The sequence below is a fragment of the Nycticebus coucang genome, chromosome 14 (assembly GCF_027406575.1).
Source record: "Nycticebus coucang isolate mNycCou1 chromosome 14, mNycCou1.pri, whole genome shotgun sequence".
Taxonomy (NCBI): Eukaryota; Metazoa; Chordata; class Mammalia; order Primates; family Lorisidae; genus Nycticebus; species Nycticebus coucang.
Genome location: NC_069793.1, coordinates 67,479,261 through 67,506,917, shown reverse-complemented (window position 1 = coordinate 67,506,917; position 27,657 = coordinate 67,479,261). Strand labels below are relative to the sequence as shown.

The following is a 27,657-nucleotide window of genomic DNA, read 5'->3' as shown; positions in this document are numbered from 1 at the left end:
TTGTTCAAAGTGCTTTTGAGAACAGACAAGAAGGAGAGACTAATTGGCTAGGGAGTGAGGAAGGAGTTGTATCAGGAGAGGGTCTATAAAGAATGACATTGGGGCGGCGCCTCTGGCTCAGTGAGTAGGGTGCTGGCCCCATATACTGAGGGTGGTGGGTTCAAACCCGGCCCTGGCCAAATTGCAACAAAAAAAATAGCCGAGCGTTGTGGCAGGCACCTGTAGTCCCAGCTACTCGTGAGGCTGAGGCAAAAGAATCGCCTAAGCCCAGGAGTTGGAGGTTGCTGTGAGCTGTGACACCACAGCACTCTACAGAGGGTGATAAAGTGAGACTCTGTCTCAAAAAAAATTAAAAAAAAGAGAATGACATTGGAGCTGGGTCTTAAAGGATGAGTAGGAATTTGTCAGGTAGATAAAAAGATCATTCCTACTTAAGAAAACAACATGAGCAAAGGCAAAAGGTGTACAAGCAAAAAATGTTTGGAGAATAGCCTGCAGCTCAGTATCATGAGAACAGAGCACTGGGGAAGAGCTGTTAAGGGGATAGGGCCAGTGGCAGAGTCACATGCAAAGGAGCTTGAATGATAATCAGAAGAGTTTTAGATGTTGTCCTACAGGCAAACTTGTAATAGGACGATCTGGGGGAGAGGAGGGAGTCTACATACCTGGTTTCTGGTCCCTACTCTGCCACAACTGGGCTGTGAGATCTTGAACAAATGATTTTCTTGGTGGTGGGAGGTCTATTTTTCTACTGGTTGAACGAGGAGTTTGCACCAACAACATGATCATTAAGATCCCCCTGAGCTCAGATTGTATTCCTGTGTCCTTCCATCTAGATATTAAGCTCTACTCCTGCTAGTCCTCTCCTACTCTACCCGCTCTCCAGTCCAGGTGGCAAGGGCAAAATTGTGCATCCCAGGAGTTGTCTTTGGACCCCCTACCTCCTTTATGTGCCCTTTCCCACCTGCCTCTCTGAACCTCATTTCCAGACATGTAAGACATACATTCTGAAAGAGTAGCTAAAATAGAACCCAAGTGGAATTTCATTTTTCTCGAGAGAAACCTGAAAGAAAATCCACTAAGAAAGCCGGTTTATCCTTGAGATCACAGTGTTGCAAGTTAGACAGTTCAAGGCAAGTATAGTTAGTGAGAACATAAAGTGAGGAAAATAGCAGGAACCAAATGTGGAGGAAGAGAGTGAGCCTGGCTCTTCCAGAGGCTCAGAGCAGGTCTAGAGCAGGAGGGGCCATGGGAGACAGGACCATAAAGCAAGGCTAACTCCTCCAAAACTTACCAACTTCCCCCTCCACTGGATCCTTGACTAAGATTGAGGAGAATCCACAGTGCAGGAAGAGGCAGTAGTGCTGGGGTTAGAGGAAATGATAGCCCGTGACCACCAGCAGGCTGTATTTGGTCTGATAAGCAGCTCAGATGCAAGGGAACATTGCCATTTGTAGTGGCAAGAGCACTGAGCAGCTCCCCAAAGATCTGCCTTCTGGTCTGAGTTCTGCTACATATAAGCCATGCCATTTTGAACTAGTCATTTCTCCTTTCTGAGCCTCAGAAGAGTGTCCTGATCTACAAAATGGAGGGACTGGCCTAGAATCTAGATTCTACCCTGTTTCCCTGAAAATAAGTCATCCTCCGAAAATAAGACCTACTTACAGGAAAGATAAGATGTCCCCTGAAAATGAGACCTAGCGCATCTTTGGGAGCACACCTTAAAATAAGACACTGTCTTATTTTCAGGGAAACAGGGTAGGTGATCATTAAAATCTCTTTCAGCTTGCTCTTCAAGTGTTCACCTTCCTTCCTAACTGTTCTATTCTCCTGTTTCAAGTCAAGGCCTCTCCAGGGCAGGAGCTCTGTCTCCCCTATGCAAGCAGCTTTGTAACCAGTGACCCTCCTGTAGAGGGAAGCCAAGGAGTTCAGAAAGAGGAGCAAAATTCCCAATGTTGCTGACTGCCAGGTCCTGACTTGAGGTCCAGAAGCAGATCATAGAGAATCAACCTGTCCCTTCATCAGCTCTCTGCCTCTCCTGACCTAAACAGAATGCCCTTACACCCAGGCCCTCAACCCCGCCCCCCCACCACCAAAAAAATCCTGGTCTAGCCAGAGAGGTTAATGAATGTCTGTTCCCTGCACTGAATCCCACCTCACAGCCCACCCTACCCTCTGCACTACTATGTACTCCTTTGTCCCACACAGTCTTTCTCCTCCCCAGGCTAGATCATCCCAGCAGATGAGCTGTTAAGAGGAAAAATGAACAAGTCAACTGATCTAGCCCTCGGTTTCTCTAGACTGAAGATTAGGAGTAAGTCAGTCCCAGGGCTCAGAAGCGTCTTAACCCTCAATGAAAAAGTCTGCAGCCTTCTTTATCCTTGGATTTGAGAGACTGTAGAAAGCCCCAAATTGCTTCCCCCACCAGCCTCTCTTAATCTCCCCCAATCTCACAGCATGGGTCTATGATTCGCATTGTCACCGGTGTTAGAGCTAATCCAGACACCTGCATTTTACAAATGCAGATAGAAGCTGAGGCCCAGAAAATGGAGGTCACATGCCTGAAGTCATACAAATAATAGCTGAATAAGCTCTCTGGGTTTCCATTTTCTTCACTGTGAAATGAGGATGTTAGACTAGATGGACTCAGAAGGCCCTTCCAGCCTCTGGTCTACAACAATAAAAACACTACCATCTGCAGAGTGCTAGTGCCAAGCACTGCATAATATTCTTTAATTTTCACAACTAACCATGCTACAGATAATTGTGTGAATTCTGAGACCATGACTATCCAAATAGGTTGAGGGGTAATATTCCATTTGTTCCTATATAAAGTATCAACCCAACTGCCGACTGCCTTTCTACCACTCACTTCATTCCCCTGGGATTCCAAAAAGCTAAGGTGCCTGAGAAAAAGGAATGTTTTCAGCACCATTACCTGGTCCCTGAGTGAGACCATATATTAAACTGAAGTTTCTCCTGAAGTCACCCAGTTAAGACATTGTAAGCCTGGCATTGGGGGGACAGTGATCATACAGTCTTGGCCACTGCATAATTCTTATAACTGCAACTCCAGGCTGGCCTGACCCAGCTGTTGCAGGAAGGGGAGGGGCAGCGGGAAGGGGTCAGAGCCACAGCAGGACTATTGCACAACTTTGCGGCCTGGCCTTGAGCGATCCACCCTGGTTCTGAAGTTTGTCCTGTACGTCCAGTTTCTTCCTTTTCTGCCTTTCCCCTGTTTTTCAGCTCTGCACCTTCCCAACTCCTGATGTCACTGAGACCCCAGAAGTGAGGGGTTGAGGAGCCTGAGGGCATCCACAAGAAAATTCCTGAAGCTGACTTAGAACAGTGAATTTGCCTGCTGTTTGGTGAGTTTTTCAGATTGCAATTGCCGTCCCTCTCCCCTGTCAGTTAAAACCCCTCTTCAATAATATCTAAGAAACTGGTAATAGTGACTGCCCTGGGAAGGAGCACTAGAATAAGGTCTTTCCTTCCTTTCCTTCTTCCTTCCTTCCTTTCTTTCTTTCCTTCTTTCTTTTCTTTCTTTTTTCCTTTCTTTCCTTTTTCTATTTCCTTCTTTCTTCCCTTTCCTTTCTTCCTTCCTTTCTTTTTCCTTCCCTTTCTTCGTTCCCTTCCTTTCTTCGTTCCCTTCTTTTCTTTCCTCCTTTCTTTCTTTCCTTTCTCCTTTCCTTCCTTCCTTCTTTCTTTCTTTCATTCTTTCTTTCTCTATCTCTCTCTCTTTCTTTTCTTTTTTCTTTCTCTTTCTGTATATGCATATTTGCTTCTCAAAAACGAAAAAAATTTTTAAATCTTCAACATAATAAATCACGTGCTCACAGCAAGCCTTGAGGGAGGCAGGACAGGGGTGATAATCTTTTTGGGGTGTTTTAATTGCAGTAAAAAAAAAATGCATAATATAGGCCAGGTGCAATGGCTTACACTTGTAATCCTAGCACTCTGCGAAGTTGAGGGGAGAGAATTGCTTGAGGCCACAAGTTTGTGACCAGCCTGAGCACAAGTGAGATCCCATCTCTACAGAAAATTAGAAAAATTAGCTGGGTGTGGTGGCATGCACCTATATTCCCAGGTACTTGAGAGGCTGAGGAGGCAGGAGGATAGCTGGACCCCAGGAGTTTGAGGTTGCAGTAAGCTATGATGACACCACTCTAGCCTTGGTGACCTAGTGAGACCCTGTTCTCAAAAACAAACAAACCCCCCACATATCATAAAATTTACCATCTTAACCATTTTAAGTGTATACTCAGTAGTATTGACTATATTCATATCGTTGTGCAGTAGATCTCTAAAAGTTTTTCGTCTTGCAGAACTGAAACTCTATACCTATTGTATGACAACTCATGATGATGATCTTTTTTGATAGACGAGGAAACCGAAGCCCAAACAGGGAAAGTGACTTATTTCCCTCAGAGTGGGCTTCTTCAGATACACTGTCTGCTTGTTGTCTTCCTGTAAAATTGTCCGAGGCCCCTTCCTCCTTCAAGCCTTACCTTAACCATTCCCTCCTCACATCTCACATCTGCCCCCTACATTGTCATTCCCTCTGCCTTGGCTCAGAAATCAGCATCCGAACTATTTTAAGACCCTAGTAGCTGGGCCTCAGTTCTTGTCTGCTTCAGTCCACATAACAGCTAGAGTGTCCTTTCTAAGCATGGATATGATCATTTTATCCCCTTTAAAAATAATGTTCCAGGTTGGATCTGGTAGCTCACATTGTACACTAGCACTTTGAGTGGCCAAGGTGGGAGGATTGCTTGAAGCCATATGTTTAAAGCTAGCCTGGGAAACACAGTGAGACCCCTTCTCTTTAACAAACTTAAAAATTAGCCAGGCATGGTGGCACATGCCTGTAGTCCCAGCTACTTGAGAGGCTGGGGCAAGGGGATTGCTAGAGTCCAGGAGTTTGAGACTATAGTGAGCTATGAACATACCACTGCACTCCAGCCTGGGTGACAGAGACCATGTCTCTACTAAAATAAAAAATAAAGAAATAAAAAAGCCATCCCCAACTACAACATGGTACTCAAGGTCCTTTAGGACCTGGCTCCTGCCAATCTTTCCTGTCACACATCCCATCTTATCCTTCTAAGCATCTTATACTCCACCTTCTTTATGCTACTTTCTATTCTTCTAAACATTTTATGCACTTGTTGGCATGCCTTTGCTCACCTGCTTCCTTCTCTGGCCTTTTCTTCTTCCTAAAAACCCCTCAAGATCCAACTCAAATGTGTCCCATCAGTGTGAACATTCTCTAAGACAAAATCAGAACTCATCACTTCCTCCTTTTAGCCTCAGTAGCTTCCGGCTTGTCCCCTGCATTGTATTGGAGCTGGCCGTGAGCACCTGAGTAGAGGGCCTGGATATGAGCCTCTCTGAGCTCCCAGCACATGGCCTGCCCCAGATAAATGATGACTGACTGAAAGACACATTGAGTCATTCATTTCACTGTGATGCTTCCACCTGCCCTTGGCCCACACAGGGCACACATTTCTTACCTGAGGATTGGAATAGTGGATGAGAGAACTTATACTACCTGTATTTTAACTCTGTGAACTCTTATTTTTTCCCCTCCTCCATCCAAACAAGATTGCACAAGTACCAGATAGCAGAGGGCCAAAAGGTCTTGCATGAAACATGGGCCAGTCCTAGGTGATTGCTGTATTATTTGGATTCATCTCCACAACTTCTGCATTCAGAAAGCTGCTCATGAATTTTTTTTAAAGAGATAGGCTCTTGCTTTCTTGTTCAGGCTGGAGCTGGAGTATAGAGGCATGATCATAGCTTGCCGCAACCTTGACCTTCTGGGCTCAAGTGATCCACCTGCCTCAGTTTCCTAAGTAGCTGGACCTATAGGTACACACTACCACACCAAGGTATTTAAAAAATTTTTGTTTTTACAAATGGGATCTTGCTATGTTGCCCAGACTGGTCTTGAACTCCTGGGCTCAAGCAATTCTCCTGCTTTGGATTCCCAAAGTCCTGGGATTACAGGCATGAGCCCGCACACCTAGATTTGTTCATGAATGTTTATCATGGTCAGAAGTATCATTTTTTCTGGTGGAGAGATGTATGGTTAATAATCATGCTTGCTAATTTTGGGTTGTTGACAGTTGTAATTAGATGGAGGACTTAGGAACTAGTCAGTGAAATGTGAGTGCTTGGCCTATAGAGAAGTCCTGAAAGTGGACGTCTTTACTGGAGACCATTGAGAGCCAGTCTTGGGCAGGCCTCTGTCCAGTCTTAGGGCAGTCCCCTAAGAACAGAACACCAGCCAGTCTCAGTGTAGTCCCCTAGACCTTGGGGAGAGACATAGCCCCGCTGACCAGAACCATGTGGTCTAATGATACCCTTAGCACAAACAAGAGGACAGCCACACATTGCATTACATGTAAGTGCTGAAGTCAGGGAAGGCTGCAACGATAAACTTTGTGGAGGATGGTTGAGAGGCGGGGATTGCTGGATGGAAGCTTCCTGAAGGAAATAAGTGTGGAGCCTTGTTTAAAGAGAATGACATATGGTTTTTAAAAAAACAAAGATGCAAGTTTGTGTCAGGATAGCTTTTTTTTTTTTTTTTTTTTTTGTAGAGACAGAGTCTCACTTTATGGCCCTCGGTAGAGTGCCGTGGCCTCACACAGCTCACAGCAACCTCCAACTCCTGGGCTTAAGCGATTCTCCTGCCTCAGCCTCCCGAGCAGCTGGGACTACAGGCGCCCGCCACAAGCTTTTTTTTTTTTTTTTTTTTTTTATTATTATAGACTAAGGCTCTTGGAGAGGAAGGAAAAGGAACATTTGTTATTACCTATTATTGTGGCTTTGTTTTGAAGGCAGGATAGATAGTTAAGGTGACTGTGTCTTTTCTTTCTGCATCACGTAAACTCCAAACCAGACTGACTACCCCTTTCACACCCCAACCCCTGTTCTTCTGTCCAGTGCCTGCAGTGGTCACCACCCTCCCTTTGTTCCCCATGCCACCTTCCTTCCAACAGAATTTCCCCAAATAGCTAGTAATACTTGGAATGTTTGGGACATAGGATGCTTGAGAGGCCAAATGATTTAGCTTCTGGCCTCTAGGTAGGGTGAAAACTAAGCCATCTCCAAGCATCTTATAAATAGTGTCTGTGGAGTCCATAAAAAGAACCATGTTGAAGGAGAGTTCTGATGAATGTCTTCTAATGGTGCTATACAGTCCTGCTGAGAGCTAGTGAAGTAGAAGGAGCTTTGAGCTGACCATCGAAGAACAGTGTTTTCTATCTTGGCTGTACCTCTACTATACCATGTAATCTGGTATATCTCTCTGGGTCTCAGTTTCTTGTATAAAATTGAAGGAACTAGTTAAATAATTCCTAAGGTCCTTCTAACCTAAAGTCCAGTGACTTATAGAATCCAAAGAAAGGAGAGATGAATGTGGATTACAATGATCAGGGAAGTCTTTATTCTACATGTATTTATTGAGTATCTGTTGAGTACTCTCATAAGTGCTCGATTAAAACAGATATATCCTTGCCTTCATTGAGCTTGTGGTCTAGTGGAGAAAACAAACAAGTACACAAGAAGTTAAAATAAGTATGACGCTGGCATTTGAGCTGGGATCTGAGGAGGGGGGAGAACAGTCAAGCTGCAGGTAACAGAAGCCATCCCCTCTTTCTTTTCCCTCCCCACCAGAGCATCCTCCGATTTTTCTTCCACCTCAGTCTCTATGGAGACCACCAATAGGACTGAGACCTGGTACGAGAGCCTGCATGCTGTGCTGAAGGCTCTGAATGCCACTCTTCATAGCAATTTGCTCTGTCGGCCGGAGACAGTACCAGGGTCAGGGCCAGGGCCAGAAAACCAGACTGAGGAACGGCGGGCCAGCCTACCTGGCCGTGATGACAACTCCTACATGTACATTCTCTTTGTCATGTTCCTGTTTGCTGTCACTGTGGGCAGCCTCATCCTGGGATACACTCGCTCACGCAAAGTGGACAAGCAAAGTGACCCCTACCATGTGTACATCAAGAACCGCATATCTATGATCTAACGTGAGGAGGCCGGGGATGTGGAAGATCAAGACACCTAGCGATCACTCCTGTTGCCTCCAGAACTCAGCTATGGGACCACATCAAGCCTCAGTGCAAGACCAATAAGAAACGGTGCAAAGGGAGGTCATCACTGGGGTGGGAGGGCTGGCAGACCTGGGCCTTTCGGATAAGGATTTTTTCAAGGCAAAGATAGACTTTATGAATACTAGAAGCATGAAAAAACATAGAGAAAAGCAAAAGAAAATGACCAATACCTGGTCCTATGGCTGGAATTTAAGGGAACCGGAGGTTAGAGAAAGAAGAAGAGAAAGTTGTAGCAGAGGAAAATAAAATGGGAAGATGCTCTGGGGACATAGTTTTTAATGTTATCTTCAACAGTCATGAGAAGCAGTGACATTATCCCACATCACAGATAGGAAATCTGAGTAACATTACTTATTTATATTTGTTCACATTTCAACACATTTAACATTTGTAATTTTAACCCTGTCATTCACCCTCCCAATCCTGCCATGAGTAAGTAAAGCAGGGCCAGTGCCCCATCTGGGCCAGAGTAGTGCCGTGTGGAACCCAGGAACTCTAGTCTCCTTGCCTAGTGCTTTCCAGAGCTCTGTGCCATACAGGAGTGGATCCCGGCCTGAAGCTTATACAATTCTGGAGATTCTCTTTCAGAGAAATAATTCAAAAGTATCTTTTTTTTTGAGACAGAGTCTCACTTTGTTGCCCTTGGTAGAGCACTCATGGCTGTATCATAGCTCATAGCAACCTCAAATTCTTGGGCTCAAGCAATTCTCTTGTCTCAGCCTTCTGAGTAGTTGGGACTACAAGTGTCTGCCACAAAACCCAGCTATTTTTAGAGACAGGGTCTCACTGTAGCTTAGATTGGTCTTGAGCTCCTGAGCTCAAGCAATCTACCTTGGCCTCTCAGAGTACTAGGATTACAGGTATGAGCCGCCACTCTCAGCCCTCATTCAATGGTATCTTACTTTTGTAAATATTACAAAATATATCACCATGTTAAAATGGCCCTTGCCAAGACCTTAAGAAGGGGCCTATGTGGGTCAGGGCCTTGAACGTTGAGCCTTATTAGCTCCATTGTTCGTGTACCTCTTGAGCCAAGTCACAGGGCCTTTCCCAGCCATATCTCTAGTTAAGGGGACTAAGCTACCTCTAAATTTTGATTTTAGTCCTATGAGAAATTTTCTGATACAAACTGAAATCTGCATCTAGAAGATTATGATAACACTTAGAAGATTGTTATTTTAAAAGAAGAAGAGTATGAAAGGCAGGTACATGGTTCAGTAGAAAGAGAACTAATCCTGATTCTACCACCAATGTGGCGTATGATCTTACACTGGACACTTCTTTCTGATCCTTTTTTTCTTCAACAAAATGAAATGTACTTAAAAGCCTCTAGGCCTGTATCAGTTCTGACATTCTAGGCTTTGCATGCATTAGATCGAACTACTTGAAATTACTGAATTTGTAGATCAACAGCAGCTAAATCTCAGACTTTCGTATGGTTCAACCTAATATGTGCAGTATGCTGGTGAATACTTCACAAGCTACTTACCCCAAATCCCAGGCTGGAACCATCCACTGTTCTGGGTTTGTCCAATTTCAGTTTAAGGTATATCCAAGTGGTTCTCTGAAGGCCCCACTGAAACATACTATGTACATATTTGTGTATAGCAGAACTCAGAATATTATGATCGCAGTTATCTCTGATGAATAGGGTTATGGGTGATTTCTCCTTTGCAATTTATAAATTTATGTAACATTTGACTCACTTGACCACGAATATGTTACTTGTATAAAAAAAGGAAAAAAGCTACTTCTGCTTTGAAACAAATAAAAATAAATCCCTATGTGTTTCTTGAATGGAGGGTCACGGAACACATTTGCTCTCCTAAACAGTTATGTTGACTCTGCAAATCTGTGCTGACCCCCATGTGCACTCAAGCTCTTTCTCCTCTCTTCTTAAGGAAGAAGATGTAACGTATGGGAAGATGTAACATATGGGAAGACAACAGATTCAGAAGCCTATAGCTGATAGGACTTTAGAGACCACCCAACCCAAACTCCCAAATAAAATATGAAATGCAGTTGAGTGTAGAGTGAATGGTCAGATGATGAATGCTGTAAGGATCTTGAGAAATGAGACTCAAGAGATCTAGAGGAGTCAGACGGAGGGAGAACTTGAACTGGGCTTTGAAAGATTGGACAGATCTAAACAGGAAGAACCAATAAAAGGAACAGAACAAGGGAGACTTGGAGGAGAAAGGAGGGGGAACATGCTCCTGGAGAGAGCAGGTCAGTTGGGGAGACAAGCAGGAAGCAAGTGCAATGTGGCCACACTATGACTTTGGTGTCCCCCCATCTGGGAAGAGGCGCCCCTTCACACTCACAGAACTTAATAATAAAATAATATGAATTTTGTTGCTTGCAATTTATAGAAACCCAATGTATGTATATTAGCATAAGTATGAAAGGGGGTTTATGAAAGGAGTATGGGGCAGCTCACAAGTTCAAAAGAGAAGCTACAGACAACAGGGCAACTTCAGGGATCTTGGTGCCTGGAATAATCTATTGCTCTGAATTCACAAAGTAGAAGCTCAGTATATCTCATTGCACACACCCAGAGTTGGACAAAATAAAATTCTGGAATCTTAAGGGGGTAAAATGTAAACATTCTATTTTACAATGCAAGCACTACTCTGCCATTTGTGTAAGTTCTGTCCTGCTATCTCGCTCAGTCCCTAGGAGCTTTTTCTGCATGGCTTCTGCCCTCTGCTGACCAAATCCTAGCATGTCACCTTGTGTTCTCAGAGCAAAGCTTCAATTATCAACAGATACTGATTGAGTGGCTACTAGGTACCAAACATTCACCTAGGCACACTCGGAATACATAAGTAAACAAAAAGATCAAAGAAATCCCTGCACTAAGCAATCACTCCATGTCAGGCATTGGTCTAAGCATTTTATACACTTGAGCTCATTAAGCTTTTAAAATCCTCATAACAACCCTATGTAGCAGGTATTCCTTACAATGACCTCAAAAGAGCCCAGATGTTTTTGATCTAGTGCCTTTTACATGCCTTCAACTCAACTTATCTCCCATGGCACACACAATTCAGAGTGTGGATCTGAGAAGTCCTCAGAAATGAAGGAGAACGTGATTTGAGGAAATGATGGCAGAGGATTAACTCCAGTTGTTTGAAACTGTCTATTTCCTCCTTGAAATAGACACATTTATTGATGGGATGCACTTTTCAGGAAAAACTTGCAAAAAAGAGAGCAAAGTAGATTAAAAAAAAAAAAGGGAAAGAGTCAAAGTGTGTCTCAGGTCCTTATCTAGCTTTGGCTGACCCACAGGGAATGGTTATACAGTGAGGAGTAAACCACAGGCAGAATTACATTCCCCTGAGGCCAAGGCACTCTTGCTGGCCTTTTGTATCCCCAAAGTCAGTCATCGAGTGTGGCCACCCTGCCAGGGAGGGAGGAATGAATGATGGTTATAAGGAGGTAATGGTCAGCTGAGGACAATTTGCAAAGGGTGGCAGCTGTGAGCTATTGCAGGCTTGGGCAGTGGTAGTAGACAGCGTAGTAAGGAAGTGATCTTGGCTGGAGATTAGTAACAGCCTGGTTTCTCAGGAAGGTTCTGACGTTTAATTTTCTTTCTTTCTTTCTTTCTTTCTTTTTATTTTTTTGAGGGAGAGTCTCACTTTGTCACCCTCAGAAGAGTGCCATGGCATCTTAGCTCATGGCAACCTCAAACTCTGGGGCTGAAGCAATCCTCTTGCCTAAGCCTCTCAAGTATCTGGGACTACAGGTACCTGCCGCAATGCCTGGCTAATTTTTTTAGAGACCAGGTCTCGTTCTTGCTAAAGCTGTCTCAAACTCCTGAGTTTAAGCAATCCACTTGCTTCAACCTCCCAGAGTGCCTGAGATTACAGGCCTGAGCCACCATGCCTGGCCTGGCACTCAAATTTCTTCACAGAATTGGCCCTTCCTTTTACGGCAATCTTTTCTGATCCCTGCTAGGCAGCCTACTGGCTGCTGGCTCCTACAAAGGCATGTAACCTCCCAGGTGTGCTCACACTTGGCTGAGACCATATCTCTGCAGAAAGGGTTGCCACTGAGTTGATGCAGCCAACACTCACAGAAACCTATGAAGGAGGCCCATGTGGGGCCCCTTCAGCATCCATTACAGCTGTGCTGTTGGGGAAAATGGAGTAGAAGTGGAGTATCACCGCTTGGGAGCACCTTCTAGTTTGAGAGACAAGAGACACACATAAAATAAAGAACAAAAACAAAAATAACACCAAATAGAACCAAGTAAAACAATCTAATCACTAAGTACCAGAAATCGTCGGGGACAGACGCAATTGGTCAAGGAGAAGAATGTATTCATGGATATTTCTTGAAGGAAGTGGTATTTGTAGTAGGATATGAAGAACTAGCAGGATTTGAAGGTCCAATGTAATATGGTCCAAGGCCAGTGTTCCAAGTAGGTGGATGGCTTTCCTCTGCTCATTCAGGGACCTAGGATAGTGACTGGCATCTTCAACATGTAGCTTCCAAGGTTACTTTTGTTGAAGTATTTTTGGTTAGTGACCAAAAGAGAAAGAATACAAGAAAGAGAAAGAAAAAGAGAGAGAAAGAATACAAGTCTCGAGCTAGAGATTTACTCTTAAGCAAGGCAAAACCTACCTATATCTCTACTCAGATCCATTGATGGGGCTTAGTCAACATGGCCACAACTGGCTACAAGGGGAGCTGGCAAATGAGGTGCTTATCTGAGTAGTCATGACCCAGCCAAACATCTATTGCTACAGAAAAAGGAGAGAATCAATTCTGGTGGACAGCTGGTGGTCTTCACCATACCCTCCTCCCACTTCCCCAAGTACTGGTCAAAATAAAACATCTATAAGAAAAATCAGGAAGAAATTCTGCTACTTTAATTATATCATGTTTTCAATAGGAGAGAGGGATGAGGAGTGAGGGTGGGAGCCTTTTGGGTATAATTAAGTCTGTCCTGGAGTGTGACTTTTGCTCTTTTTTTCCCTGGCACCTGTAAGTCTGGTTTCTCCTCTCACTGGAATGGTAATATCCAAGATATTGGTTTAGGCATAGGAGGAAATGACAAAGCAAGGCTTTCAGGCAACCTTGTATAGGAAGAAGAATCCTCTTTCAAGTATTACTAAGAAACCAAGAACACGATCTGCCTGATGAAATCAGAGAGCTATCTGTGTGATGGAGAGTAAACTCCCGGGAACAAGAGAGTCAGCAATTAGTGAACAGGAAAGAAAAAGGGAAGAAAAATCAGTATTTGCTGAACTACTGTATCTTTCGCTACGCATTGCCCTGGGCCACAGGGAACTGTGTTACACACCCTCCTGGGGGTGGCTCACCACCAGTGATGGACTGATCCAAAAACCAGTGGACTGGTTCACTATCTCTATCTGGGACAACTCTGAAGGGCCATCTCAGCTCCAGAACTCACCATAGGACAGCTGAGGCTTCCATGACATTGTGAGTTAGCTTCTTCCTCTGCCCACTTTCACTTCCTCACCTCCTTCACTTCCTTATTTCCCAAGAGCACTCTCCCCCAAACCCGCATGCAATTTTCCACCTCAGTCTGTTTCTAAGGGAATCAATCTCTCCCTCAGCAACTGTTCACTAATACTGAGCCTATTCCAAGGTTGGTGTCAGTAATGATGGAGGCATGCGATGACAGAATACAGATGGAGGCAGTCAGGGGTTCTAGCAAACCAAAAAGACAGTAATGGAGACCAGTAGTGTGCATTATACTCATTGAACATAACTAGCCACTAGAGGGCCCAGCACTACAGGCCTACAGCATTTTGCCCTTGATCCGGCAGACACCCAGCATAATCATCTACACTAGGAAAAAACCTTGTTAGCCTATTGCTTCCTTCTCTTTTACCTATTCCAGGGACAGCAGTGTCCTAGCCTGTTCTAATACCCTAGCAGCAACTCTTCCGTGCCATTACATATACACTTATTTCTCTAAATCAAGGTCTCCAAAGCCTGTGTTTCCTACCCATTGTTCTCCATGTTCCAAGGGGTTCTGAAGATCTGAAATGTGGAATTCCAAGCAGTTGGGTGTAACATTTCTTACCCAGGAAGGGAGAGAATCAGCAACATAATGTCTGGTCCTGCCATTATCCCCTCTCCCCAGTTTCCCAGTTTGTAATAAAGATAAGACACCTAAACTTATGCTCGGTGCCTGTAGCACAGTGGTTACACTGCCAGCCACATACACCGAGGCTGGTGGGTTCAAAACTGGGCCTGGCCAGCTAAACAACAATGACAACTGCAACAAAAATAGCCAGGCATTGTGGCAGGAGCCTGTAGTCCCAGCTGCTTGGGAGGCTAAGGCAAGAGAATTGCTTAAGCCCAAGAGTTTGAGGTTGCTGTGAGTTGTGACGCCAGGCACTCTACCCAGGGTGACATAGTGGGACTCTGTCTCAAAAAAAAAAAAAAAAAAGACACCTTAGATGCAAAATATAGTGGCCAAGGGAGAAAGGGATCCTAAGAGCCTTCATGGACATTGTGTAATTCAGTGAGCTAATTCATGAATTCTTTCTACTGTGGACTTAGTAAAAAAGACTTAAAGGAAATTTTCCTCTATACACTATTTGGAAGTTTAGTTAGGTGGGGAAGCTTCCTTTACCTTAGGGGGAAAACATTTGGAGGTCTCTGTTTCCAAGTTAGACTGAGAGAAACAAAGCTCTGATGATTAAAGGAGCCTAGAGCTGGATTCTACAAAACCTAGACTCAGCATGGTTGGCTTGGCTATCTCCTAGTGCCCTCCCAGTACTCTAGTGATGAGTACAAGGACACTTGGGGGATAAATACCAAACCATGGCTCCTAAAGGAATTCTTGGTGGCCATTTTTACAATGAAAGAATAAATACCTTGAGCAACTAGGCAATATACTTCTCACTGGTCCATAACTGCTTGACAATAAACATCTTCATCACAACTACAACAGACTAAAGATAGTATTCAGGTTTTGTAGACTGGGAAGGCCCTGGGATTTCTGCATCCCACAAAAACTCTGAAATTACATGTTTTACCAACCTAGCAGGTGGGAATGAAGTTAAATTTTATTGGATTTAAATTAAATAAAACTTTGATTTGAATTAGAAAAAAATAAAGAAATACAATGTTCGCTCAGAGCCTGTAGCTCAAGTGGCTAAGGCACCAGCCACATACCCCCAGAGCTGGTGGGTTAGAATCTAGCCCAGGCCTGCCAAACAACAATGACAACTACAACCAAAAAACAGCCAGGCGTTGTGGCGGGCACCTGTAGTCCCAGCTACTTGGGAGGGGAGGGGCAAGAGAATCGCTTAAGTCCAGGAGTTGGAGGTTGCTGTGAGCTGTGATGCTATAGCACTCTACCCAGGGCGACAGCTTGAGGCTTTGTCTTAAAAAAAGAAAAAGAAGTACAATGTTCTTGTACTTATCTGTTATTGAATAAATGAAATGGGTTACATAGCTCTGATATCACAACAGCAAATCTAGCCTTGAGAGAAGATACTGGGGAAAAGTAAGGTCTGAGAGACACAAGTCTTCTCACCACAGAAGCCCAAGGCCACACCTACAAATTCCTCCCTTAAGGAAGGGTCTTAAAACCAAGATCCCTGTGGCAGCTCTTAGGAATTTGCAGAAACTTAACTTCCTGGGACCCGGAAACTAACGCTTGGTAAAAGGCCGAGCTCACCTTCTCCAATCAATCAATCTAATTGATTCAAACTGACCAATTAGAAGGGTACCCATGGATGAGGAACTCTTGATTGGAGATAAAAGGGAAAAGACAGAGCTGTTGGGGAGAGTGGCCATTTTTGGACTGTAGTCTGCCATAGCTCTGCCAGCTGAAATAAAGCCCTTTCTCTTTTAAACATGAATGTTTGGGTGTGGATTTTTCTTTCTCTCCATCAGGCCTCATTTTCCTGCAACAGCCTGGTCAGGTTAATACAAGAATAGTACTGAGGGATTACCATGTGTTGGTAATGCATTATTTCACTTAAGATTAAATGAACTCATTGAGACTTAGAGAAGTCAAGTGGATTACTCAGGGTCACATGGCCAGTAAATGGGAAAACGAGGTTTGCTGGACTCCATGTCTAACTTCTTTAGCCATTCACTCCCTGTCTCCTAGCCACTCATTCACTGACATTTTGTCCATCACTCATTAATTCATGTAGCTACACATGTACTCAGTGAATGGGATTGACACAGTTATTCCGTTACTTAAACAGTGAGACAGATCTAGTAGTAGTTTAAAAGAGCAAAAGAATCTTAGATTCATAGAACATTTGCACTGGCAGCTGACCTAGTGGGAAGAACAAAAGCTTTAGGGCCAGATAGACTAGATTTAAGTCCTGGCTTTACTATTCACTCCATATGTGACCTTTAGCAATTCATTTAACCTTTCTTATTCTCAGCTTTTATATCTATATATCACAAATAATAATATTCTCTCATTACATTAATGTGAGTAGAGATGATGATACATAGAACTAGTTACAGAATTTGTGAGTACCAGTACAAAATGAAAATTGTGGGGCTCCTTGTTAAAAAATTACCAAGAATTTGGCTGAGCATGATGGCTAATGCTTATAATCCTAGCACTTTGGAAGACTGAGGAGAGAGGATTGCTAGAGACCAGGAGTTTGAGACCAGCCTGAGCAACATAGTGAGACTCCATCTCTACAAAAAAAAATAATAATAATAAATAAAAAAGTTACCTAGGTGTGGTGGTTTGTGCCTGTAGTCAGAGCTTCACGGGAGGCTGAAGCAGGAGAATCCCTTGAGCCGAGGAATTTGAGGCTGCAGTGAGCTATAGTGATACCACTACACTTTATCCCAGGCAACAGAGCAAGACTCTGTGTCAAAACAAAGAAACCAAAAACTTATTAAGAATTTGAGTGTGGTGACAAAAGAGTCTTAAAACCAAGTATAGGGCTCTTCTGAGCATGGGCTCTGGTGGCACATCCAGTACCTGGCACAAAGTAGGTGTACGATAAATTGTAGTAGTTTTTCTCTTTAGATCATTGATTCTAACCTTCTTTGCCAGATGAGGAAACTGAAGTTCAAAGAAGAGTACAGAGCCAGCCACAGTGGCTCACATCTATAATCCTAGCACTCTGGGAGACAGAGGCAGGAGGATTCCTTGAGCTTAGGAGTTCAGAGACCAGCCTAAGCAAAATGAGACCCTGTCTCTATTAAAAATAGAAAAATCAGCTAGGAGTTGTGGTGGGTGCCTGTAGTCCCAGCTACTTAGGAGGCTGGGGCAGGAGGATTACTTGAACCCAGGAGTTTGAGGTTGTTGTGAGCTAGGCTGAAACCACAGCATTCTAGCCTGGGGAAACAGAGTGAGACTCTGTCTCAAAAAAAAAAAAAAAAAGTACAAGATGTAAGTTAGTGGCAAAGCCAGGACCACAACCCAGAGTTCCTTTATTCCCAGCATTTCCCAAGTGTTTTCTGTATGATGGTAATGGATATTCCATGAATAAAAGTTTCCATCAACAAGCAAGTTTGTGAAACACTGGGTTAAGGTTAAATAGAACTCTTTTCCAGAGACTTTTCTATGTGTAACATTGACTCTCCAAGACAGGGATATAACATAGAATATAGCCCCAAAGTATTTGATATGGAATCCTTTTTGGGGAGCATATTAAGTATCTCTTAGAACTCTTTTAGAAATGCTGCTCTATATAGTGCTTCAGGGTGATGGAAGTTTCCATGGGTTTTGATCTGTGGGGTGTGGTTGTTTTTATTCTAAATTAGAAGCAAACCTTTGGGCCTTTGTGTCAGTATCCCTGTCCCAGCTGACTTGTGAGCCTGAGGATACTAAAATAATGAAAACCAGACTCCAGGAAAAGCATACTTATTTAGAGTCACCCAGTTGCATTCAAAAGGCAGGTCTAAAATGCCTCTGGTCCAGGAATAGGAAAATAAAACATACACCATGACCCCAAATGCTTTCCATTTTGGGTAATTTGCTTACAGTCACCACAATACAAAAGTAATAACTAAAGTCCCATATGAAGTCACCCAAGAAGTGAGGAAATCAGGGTTCTTTCTCCATTTGTTTATTAGCCATTTGACCAAAATGGATTAATTCATCTGCTCATGAGTACACTCTTGGACCAAGTTAAATTAATCTCTCCCTTCTTTGAACTACCAAACATCTATATTCCATCTGTAACACTCTTTTCCCACAAGTCCTTGAGAATCTCTATGGAACATAGCTTGAAAACCAGGAGACTGGGATGATCTCCATAGTTCCCTTCAGCTCTTATAGTCTGTGATTCAAATTTATTCTTTTCCAACCTCTTGCCTTCACCTATTAATGAAAGACCCTAACTCCTTGAGAAATGCTCCTCTTAATTTCTGAGCAGTGGAGAGAGTAATTTTCACATGCTGTATTGATAAGATGCCAGATGAAATAGATCCTTCAAGAGTTCTCAGTACATAGAATCCATTATGTGAAATGTACAGAAGAGAGAAGACTACCTCTCTCCCCACATCATGCTATCCTTTGTCATATAAGCTTCTAGTAGGTATTATTTATGACCCTTTGACTCATAGAGTTTTCAGTAAAGCGGCTCTTCTATATTTTGTGGATTCCTTCCTAACTCCCATTTCCTCTCTACAAATTACTAAGCACGAGCCAATGGTAGGTTGAAGTAGGGCTGCAGAAAGGCCAAGAAACAAATCTCATGATAAACCTAATGCTTTGGACCCACTCCTCTTTGATTCTGAAGACTCTGTCACTGGCTTTTCTCACTCTTAGGATGCCCTGCCAGAAGAGACCTAAAGCTCTTGTGAGCTTTTGGTGAGTTATGCCTACTAGGTCAGATGTGCCTATTTGGATCTTCTTCCAGGAAGTAGATGCCAAGACCAAGGAGTATAAAATCTGGGCATGGTGACTCATGCCTTTAATCCCAGCTCATTGGGAGGCTGAGGTTGAAGGATCACCTGAGACCAAGAATTCAAGAACAGCTTGGGAAACATAGCAAGGCCCAGTCCCTTAACAAAAGAATTTAAGCCTGGGTGTAGTGGCGCATGCCTGTATCCTAGCACTCTGGGAGGCCAAGGTGGGTGGATTGCCTGAACTCAGGGGTTCGAAATCAGCCTGAGTCAGAGCTGTCTCTAAAAATAACTTGGCACTGTGGTAGGTACCTGTAGTTCCAGCTACATGGGAGGCTGAGGCAAGTGAATTACTTGAGCCCAAGAGTTTGAGGTTGCTGTGAGCTATGGATGCCAGGGCACCCTACTGAGGGTGACAAACCCTGCCTTAAACAAAAAAAATAAAAAATAAATGCAATAAATTTATTAGGGGAAAAACCTGTGGAAAAATAAACGGGAAAAGAGAGCAAGAGTAAGTGGAGATCCTCAGACTGTGATGCAGGTCTGACATCAATAAAAAAAGGGAGAGAGAGAAGAAGGATTAGGCCGGAGGAGCCTCAGACTTCAAAGCAGCTTTGAGAAAGTCTTAGCCGCAACTGGAAGCCACAAAACAGAAACTGAGGATTAGAAGAGCTCCACATTGGGCAGGAATGATCTGGCTTTAATATGTCTCAGTGTTCAGTCAGTGGCAGCGAAGAGGCTAGAGAGAGCATAACCTAGATGAGTACCCTGCAGGACATCCCCCAGGTGCTGCTACTGGAGGCTGGCAGCCGACTGCTCTCCTGGCAGGCTCTCTCCCTGGGAGATCTGAGCAGCACACTCCCTATGGCCACCACGCTGCAGATGGCCATACCTGTGTGAATTCCAAAAGTAGACATAATTTAAGCTCAAACTAAGCCCATTACGCATATTTATTAAAAATTTTATTGGGTGTATAAAAAGGGCTGGTCTGGGGAGGTTTCAGGTGATCAGGTGAGTTTTTATTACCATTCCTGTGAATAATAGGTATGTTTCAATAGCCTCCATTGTACATTAACCCTATGTCAAGCTTAATTCAAAAGAGAACTATCCTTGGAGAGGTTAAGTAATTTTGCAATAAAATATTCTTCACACTTGGGGAACTCAGAGCAGAGTTTTTAAGACTTTCTATGCCAATCACTGGATGCTCCAAGGAGGGAGCCTTTCAGTAGAATTGGACCTGGAGGTTACTGGAGAGACCTTGAAATTGATCTGGCAGCCAACTGGTTGGCATGAGGGCATGATCCACCCCCAGGACACTGCCAGACAAGATTCAGGATTTGTTGAGAGGCAGGCTCAACACCTGTTGTGGCTCCTGGATGAGATTCAAGAAAAAACAGGGAAGAGGAAGGAACTGGAAAAGAGGGATTTGTAGCTAGAAGAGGTAAGACAGCAGACTTTTCAGCACCATGCCAAAATTCGTCCCAATCTAATCACTTGGCAAAAAACATAGTGTCAGTAGTATAAAGAACACTGGACATGACACCTGAGCTTTGCCTCTAACTCCCTGGCTGACCTTTGTCACTGCCCCTCTGGGCCTGTGCTCCTTGGCTGTAATCTACAGAGCTAAACCAGACATACTTTAAAGTTCTTCCATTTCAACAGTCTAGGATTCTAATAAGCTTCCTTAAAATAATCTTGGAAGATCTTGGCATGAAACAGAAAAGGCACAAGATGAAAAGAATTTCCTGTTAACCCAAGAACAATATCATATAAATACCTGTAAAGTATGCATAGCATAACCTAACAATCTAATCTATTGTAATCATAATAAGCTGTTATGATAGGCAGTAGATTCTGGGAATGGGAGCCACTAACAACTCTAAAGTAGAGATAATTTCCTGATCGAGACATACACATCATTAAAATGTGACTGTTCTATCTTTATACAGAGTTGCAGATGATCAGGGAAGGAAAATAGTTCCACCTATCAGTTGGTTCTAAAAGATCTGAGTTTTACATACATTCCTTCAACAACACATGAGCCACCAATGTCACTAAAGCAAAGAGGATGAAACTTTTCCTGTCCTTCATCAAACCTTCCTCGAATGTTCTCTTGTAAAAACAAACCATTTCTAGCCCCCTTTAAATCTGCATTTGCCGTTTATTTTCATGTCGATGAGAATGCTGGGAGGGGAAAGCATCTGTGGTTTTTTCCCTCGTCCTATTATTTTAGGATTCTAAGAACAACAGGGTTTCATAATCTCTTCTTATTTATTCTTCTTATTGAGCAAAGAAAATGCCAAAATAAAAAACCAAAGCAAATAAAAAAAAACTGCAGTCAAGGGAATGACATAATTAGTAGCCAATCAGGAAAAGGCTGTGTGATCTTCAGGCCTTCAGATACTTAATCTTCCAGGCACGGCTGCTTGGAGAGGATCAAGTTTTCTCTTGAGGTTTCTTTTTGAATTAAGCACCACTGAGAGCAATAGTCCAGAAACACAAACTCTTGACCTAGTCCCTGTTACAGACAGGTCTAGGGAGATTGAATGACCTGCAGGGAGAGAGGGCTGTGCTCTAACGGAGATCAGACTGAAACAAAGGGAAAAGGGATTGTGGGAATACAAGAGCAGCTACAGAGGACTGTGCTACCTAAATAAATAATGGCATGTTTGGCTGCAGATCCAATTCTCAGACATGCCTGGGGCCTACAGGTAAGACCATTTGGATCTCAGATGTTATTTCCTCTGGGAAGCAGGATGCCACACACAGTAGTATTCGTTCCCTGGGTGTGCCCCTCACAGGATAGATGTAAAGGATTTACATATTTCTATGGCAATTTTCTGGTAGTTGGTGTTTTGAGGAAAGGGCATCATTTTTTTCTCCCTGATTCACAAAAAGGTGCTATATGGATTGGCAGTGGCCCTGCTGAGAATCCTTTCCCAACTCTTACCAGAAAAGGTTTAGTGCCCTCAATCTGGTGCAGAAGGACTCCATCTACCATAGTATTTACCATGCTGTATTCTAATTGCCTGTTTACTACCCTATACACATGCTACATTGTCAGCATTATGAGGGCAGAGGTCCTTATATGGTCTTATCTGATACTGTACCCTGGGCCCTGGAATGGTGGTTGGCTCTAGCACAGGCTCATGGTGTTTGTTGAATGAATGAGCAACCTATTCTGAGCTACTCCAATACTCTTGCCCAAGTGGACAGAGAGCTTGGCATCATGAAAAAAGTACTAGTCACTTCCACGCTTCATGACCTTGCTGCACCTCTAACTACCCGACTTTGGGGAAGTCACTTCACTTTAGTATTCTTGATCCAAAAAGGAGATAATCCCCACCATGTCTACCTTAAAGGGTTATTGTGAGGAGCAATTTAGAAGTATTATTGGATAAACGTATGAAAACACTAAACACATGAGAAGGAGCTGTTCCAGAGAACCTAGACTATAGTGGGTACAAGACTACCAGGAGTGACATTATTTCTGAACATAGGAAGTAATCATCTTTAGCAGAAAACTAAAGATTTCTGAGTCAGATTATAAGGAAAGATACCCCCAAATGTCAAAAGACAAACTTACTGTTTCACATAATTAAGGGCAAAGTGGTAGCTAGGCAATTGGAAATGGGCACAATAATGCCACAAGGTAGGTAGCATTCTTGTTATTGTCCCCTTTCCCATCCTGCCTACCTCTCCTCTCTGGATGTCAGCCTACCAACTACAGACTGGCTTCCTCCACACAGCAAAGGAGATGGCTATTAATAGCTTCTGGCTCCATCTCACAGTTTTGCCATCTGAGAGGGGCTGAACCCCTCTCCTTATCTCCAATTTACAAAATTTCTCTTTTCCCTGGATTGAAGTGATATATTCATTCCTGTGCCAAGGATGAGGAATACTATGATTTCTAGCCCCTACTGGAACTACATGATTGAAGTGGGAGAATCAGTGTTCAAAAAGAAGGGGGTGCTATTCCAAGAAGAAAGGATGGGGTACTCAATAGACTAAATGATTGATGTCCACTAACAGTTTTCTAAAGATCATTCCCTCACTGGGACCTGCAGTGCCACCATTTGTAATCAATTAGCTTTGGTCTGGGCTTTGCATCTCCAGGACTATTTTTTCTTAAATGGTCTGGGTACCCTATAACAGAAGGAGGAGAGCAAAATGGCACCTCATGCAGGACAAGGACAGGAAACTAAGTAAATTCACTGTCTGCTTTCTTTTGAAAATCTGTAATAAATAAGCAGAAAGGTGAGCAAGCATCTAGAAAAGTTAATTTCCTTTCTAGAATTGGTAGCTAGTGACTTCACCAACTCAACATCAGGTCTAAATTCCTCTGTGCTCTGGTCGGCTTGTGGCTAGAGTGCCAGTGTTGCCGAACTGCAATACTCTTCTGCTGTCTGACCACTTTCACCTTCCGTGCTGTAGCATTCCCTGCTTGTCTCCTTTCAGATAGTCCAACTCACATATTTTATAGATGGAGAAACCAGAGCCTTAGGGAGGGAAAATTTCTTATCCAACATCATATACTAAAAGGGAGTTTATAGCCAAGCGAAGATCAGATTCTAGGTTATCTGACACTTGTTTTTTCCATTTATATCACCCTTTCTTTTCCTGTCCCTTAATCTCACCTTCTTCCTGTTCTTTTGTCTCTCTGGGTCACCCTTTGAGATACCTTCTCCAGGTCAGTGTTGCTATCTTACCATTTAGTCACCTCCGAGTCCCAGGCCACAGGCTGGTCTTATCCTCAGCTGTCAGGAATGATTCTAATACCATGACTCTATTCTACTTATGCTTTATTTTCTTCACAACTCCTCAGCAGGAGCTCATTACTGAAGCAAGCTAATCTTGACCTGCAGCAAAATTTCAGGCATTATTTTGGTTAACTCCTACTTACCTCTCAGATATCCATTTATATCACTTTATTTCAGGAGGTAAAATATATTTTATTTAAATTCTCCCCTAGACTGGGTCAGGAATACTTCCTATAAGCAACCCACAGTACCCCATAATTCCCCCAACAAAATGTTTATCACCCTCCGCAGTAATGGCCTGCTTACTTTATCTCTCTTCTCCACTCTACTGGACATTAACAGAAGCCATGCCTATTTCCCTTTACTACTATTTCCCCAGGATCCAGCAAAAAGCCTAGCACATGGCAAATGCTGCATAAATATGTGTGTGTGTGTGTATTATGAGGGGGAGCGTTGACAGTGTTTACAACAAAAAGTTTTCACATTATTCTAAGTATAGCTTTTACACACAAAACAGAGAGAAAAGAATTAAAAATAAGCAGTAGGCAGTCATTGCCTATCAATAATTGTATTATATGTAAATGGTTAAAGCCTCTGAATTAAAAGACACATACAGTGGCTAAAGGGGTAAAAAAGAACCAACTATTTGAAGGGACTTTTAAAAGTTCATGGTAAAATGAAACAGAAAGATAACAATAAATATATAAACTTTATTTCCCAACATAAACTCCATCAAGCTCAAGACACTTTTGCAAGCAATGATACCAGCCATATAGTCCATTCCTAGAGTACTAAGGTCCTAAAAAATTAACCATGTCAATGTAGTCATTTTCACATTATTAACTAAATAAAAATGGATGCTCTTTAAAGATTTTATTTTTAATTTAGGAAACAAAAAGATGTCAGAAATGGCCAAATTATGGCTGTCAGGTAGATGCCTAATGATTTCCCATCTGTCCTCTTGCAGAACATTCTCATTTGAAGAAAGAGCTGAGGAGTGGCTTGTCGTGTAAAGAAGGACTCTCTGGTGAAGCTTTCCTGGGCATTTCTCTGCTACAGTTTTGGCTTGCTTTCTCTAAACACTCTCATAATAAGCAAATGATATTGTTCTATGGCCCTCCATAAAGTCAAAAAACAAAATTCCTGAGCATCCAAAAAAATTGTTGCCATGACCTATCTTACTTACTTGTTTGATTTTATTTTGACTAGAGTGCTTCCACCTTTTGATAGCCACTGCTTTGATTATGCTTTGATTTCAGGATAATGTTGGCAAATCCATGTTTCAAAAATATGAAACACTTCACAAATTTGTGTGTCATCCTTGCACAGGGGCCATGCTAATCTTCTCTCCATTGTTCCAATTTTAGTACATATGCTACCAAAGTGAGCACTATAAAAATGTGTTGAATGAATGACTAGAACTTTGCATGGTTCGTAATTATTTGCACAATAGTAATCAGATGACAAAAAGATCTGGAATACTTCACAGGTGAACACAGTATGTAGATGTTGAAGACTTATTATCCTAAAAAAACTCATCATACCAGCTATCACTATAATATAAGCCTCTCCACTTCTGATGTGCAGATACAAAAAAAATTCAGCAGTCTATCCACCAGAGTTTCCCAGACTTAAAAGTTTGGAAAGACTGTGCTATTGCCTTTGGCAAACATCACCACCACCAGACAAACACTGTCTTTCTGATGTTTCCCTCTCATTCGTGGCAGGCTAGGGTCTCTGGTTTCTTTCTTAGTCCACTTGGTGTCCATGTATAAAAGTGCTCCCTATAATTCAGTCCCTGTCATAAGGTTTTTTTTTTTTTTAAACAGTTCGAACTCGGCCCAGGCCTGCTGAACAACAATGACAACAATAACAAAAAATAGCCAGGCGTTGTGGCAGGCACCTGTAATCCCAGCTACTGGGGAGGCTGAGGCAAGAGAATCACTTAAGCCCAAGAGTTTGAGGTTGCTGTGAGCTGTGACGCCATAGCACTCTACCAAGGGTGACACAGTGAGACTCTGTCTCAAAAAAAGTAAATAAATAAATCATTACTATTATTAAATTATACTTGTAGCTTAATGGTTAACAGTAGGACCTTTGTAATTAGAACAATTTTTATTTAAAGTCTAACTCTTCCACTTAATAGCCTTATGAAATTGAGCAAGTCACTTGTCTTCTCAAGGCTTCAACTATAAAATAAGGTAATAATTAGGATCTCATAGATTTGCTATGAGTGCTAAGTAAGAGAAATGCATATAAAGTGACTGGTGCAATTGCAGGCAATAGAAGGGGCTCTGTAAATGGTACCTAGTATTAAAAGAGAAGAGTGATAGGGCATACATTAGCCTTTGAGGCTTCAAGTCTCAGATCAGCCTTTAAAAATTGTTGAGATTTCACTGATGTCCCATAATCTTAACCTCTTTTCCTCTGAATGCTGAAATAATTTGGAATTGGACATAGAAATCAGATGGAAATCAGATGGAAAACAGTATCTATGTCTGGTAATTGGATTAGAGAACATGAGAACAAGCAGCCTTTCCCAAAGGCTAAGCTTGGAGGCCACATGCGGGGAGCATTATTTCTGCAAAACAGACATGCCCAAACAAACATGGAGATCCAAAGTTGGCTTTATGCTACGTTAACCAGAACAAAGGAGTCAGACCTTAACATCCAAGAGGGAGCAGAGCAAGTGTAAAGAATGCAAGAGCCTTGGGCACTCTTGCCTCCTTGTTAGATACAGCATTGGGAATGCTCCACCTACAGAGCAGAACATGTGAAAGAGCTGGAGAAACTCTCTGCTCCCTGCTCCCTGAGGAAAGGCTGTGCTCAAGCAGCAAAGAGAGGGAAATACTAGCCAGAAGCTCAAGTGGAGCAAGCACAAAGTACCGGTGTGGTTCAAGAACTGCTGGGCCAAATACTGTCAACAGCAGTCACAGCGGCAGCAGCATGGCAACTACTGAGGGACCAGAACAGAACAGAAATGTGCAGCCAGGAGGGAGTGGGTTATATCATTCAAAAACTTTGCTAATCATGTTTTCCTGGGTGGTTTCAGGTTTCTCCATAGTTCCGCCACCCAACCCTCAGTAAATCTCCACAGCAGCAGAACTTACTGCCTCTGACAGGGGGTACAACCTTGATGTAATGAACTGTATGTCAGGTTCCGTAATTTCCCCTGGCCCGACTGAGCACCTCTCATGCCTAGACCCCTTCATTGGCTTCTATATTTACCTCTCTCTCGTGAGGCTTTGGTCTCAAGGTGACATTAGAATTGAATAATTATATTCTAGGTCAAATTTGAATTTAGAGACTGGTCATTAAAATGACCTACAGCTCCCTTGGGGGAACCATGACAAACCCCGTGACAACTATGTACGTTTGTAAGATTTATCCATGTTTTCATGTATAAATGCGGCTGATTAGTTTTCTTTTTTTTCTTTTTTTTTAGAGATAGAGTCCTACTTTGTCACCCTCAGCAGAGTGCCATGGCATCACAGCTCACAGCAACCTCCAGCTTTTGGGCTTAGGTGATACCCTTGCCTCAGCCTCCTGAGTAGCTGGGACTACAGGTACCCACCACCATGCCCGGTTATTTTTTTGTTATAGTTTGGCCGGGGCCGGGTTTGAACCTGCCACCCTTGGTATATGCGGCTAGTGCCGCCCGTTCATTAGTTTTCATTGCTGTTGAGTATTTCATTTTAGGAATACACTACAAATTTATTTATCCATTCTTCTGTTGATGGATGTTGGGGTTGTTTCCACTTTTGAGCTATTTTTATTTATTTATTTATTTTTTATTTATTTATTTTTTGTAGAGACAGAGTCTCACTGTACCGCCCTTGGGTAGAGTGCCGTGGCGTCACACGGCTCACAGCAACCTCTAACTCATGGGCTTACGCGATTCTCTTGCCTCAGCCTCCCGAGCAGCTGGGACTACAGACGCACGCCACAAC

General features: G+C 42.9%; 1 protein-coding gene and 1 non-coding gene across 4 annotated transcripts in view; one reads left to right on the top strand and one right to left on the bottom strand.

Moving 5' to 3' along the window:
* Positions 1–27,109, top strand: part of KCNE3 (potassium voltage-gated channel subfamily E regulatory subunit 3) — a 30,896-nt gene extending 3,787 nt beyond the window's left edge. For 2 of the 3 annotated variants that reach the window (XM_053561292.1, XM_053561293.1), the window contains 2 exons: positions 3,247–3,368; positions 7,681–9,920. In XM_053561292.1, coding sequence (XP_053417267.1) covers positions 7,715–8,038 — 324 coding nt within the window. In that variant the 5' untranslated portion in view covers positions 3,247–3,368; positions 7,681–7,714 and the 3' untranslated portion in view covers positions 8,039–9,920. Of the gene's footprint in view, positions 1–3,246; positions 3,369–7,680; positions 9,921–24,674 lie in introns of those variants that run through there. The other variant, XR_008374201.1, reaches the window with a different exon arrangement.
* On the bottom strand, positions 24,992–25,098 carry LOC128566119 (U6 spliceosomal RNA). The gene has a single exon (XR_008374415.1). It is a non-coding gene; the product is annotated as a U6 spliceosomal RNA (small nuclear RNA).
* Positions 27,110–27,657: the final 548 nt, after the last annotated feature.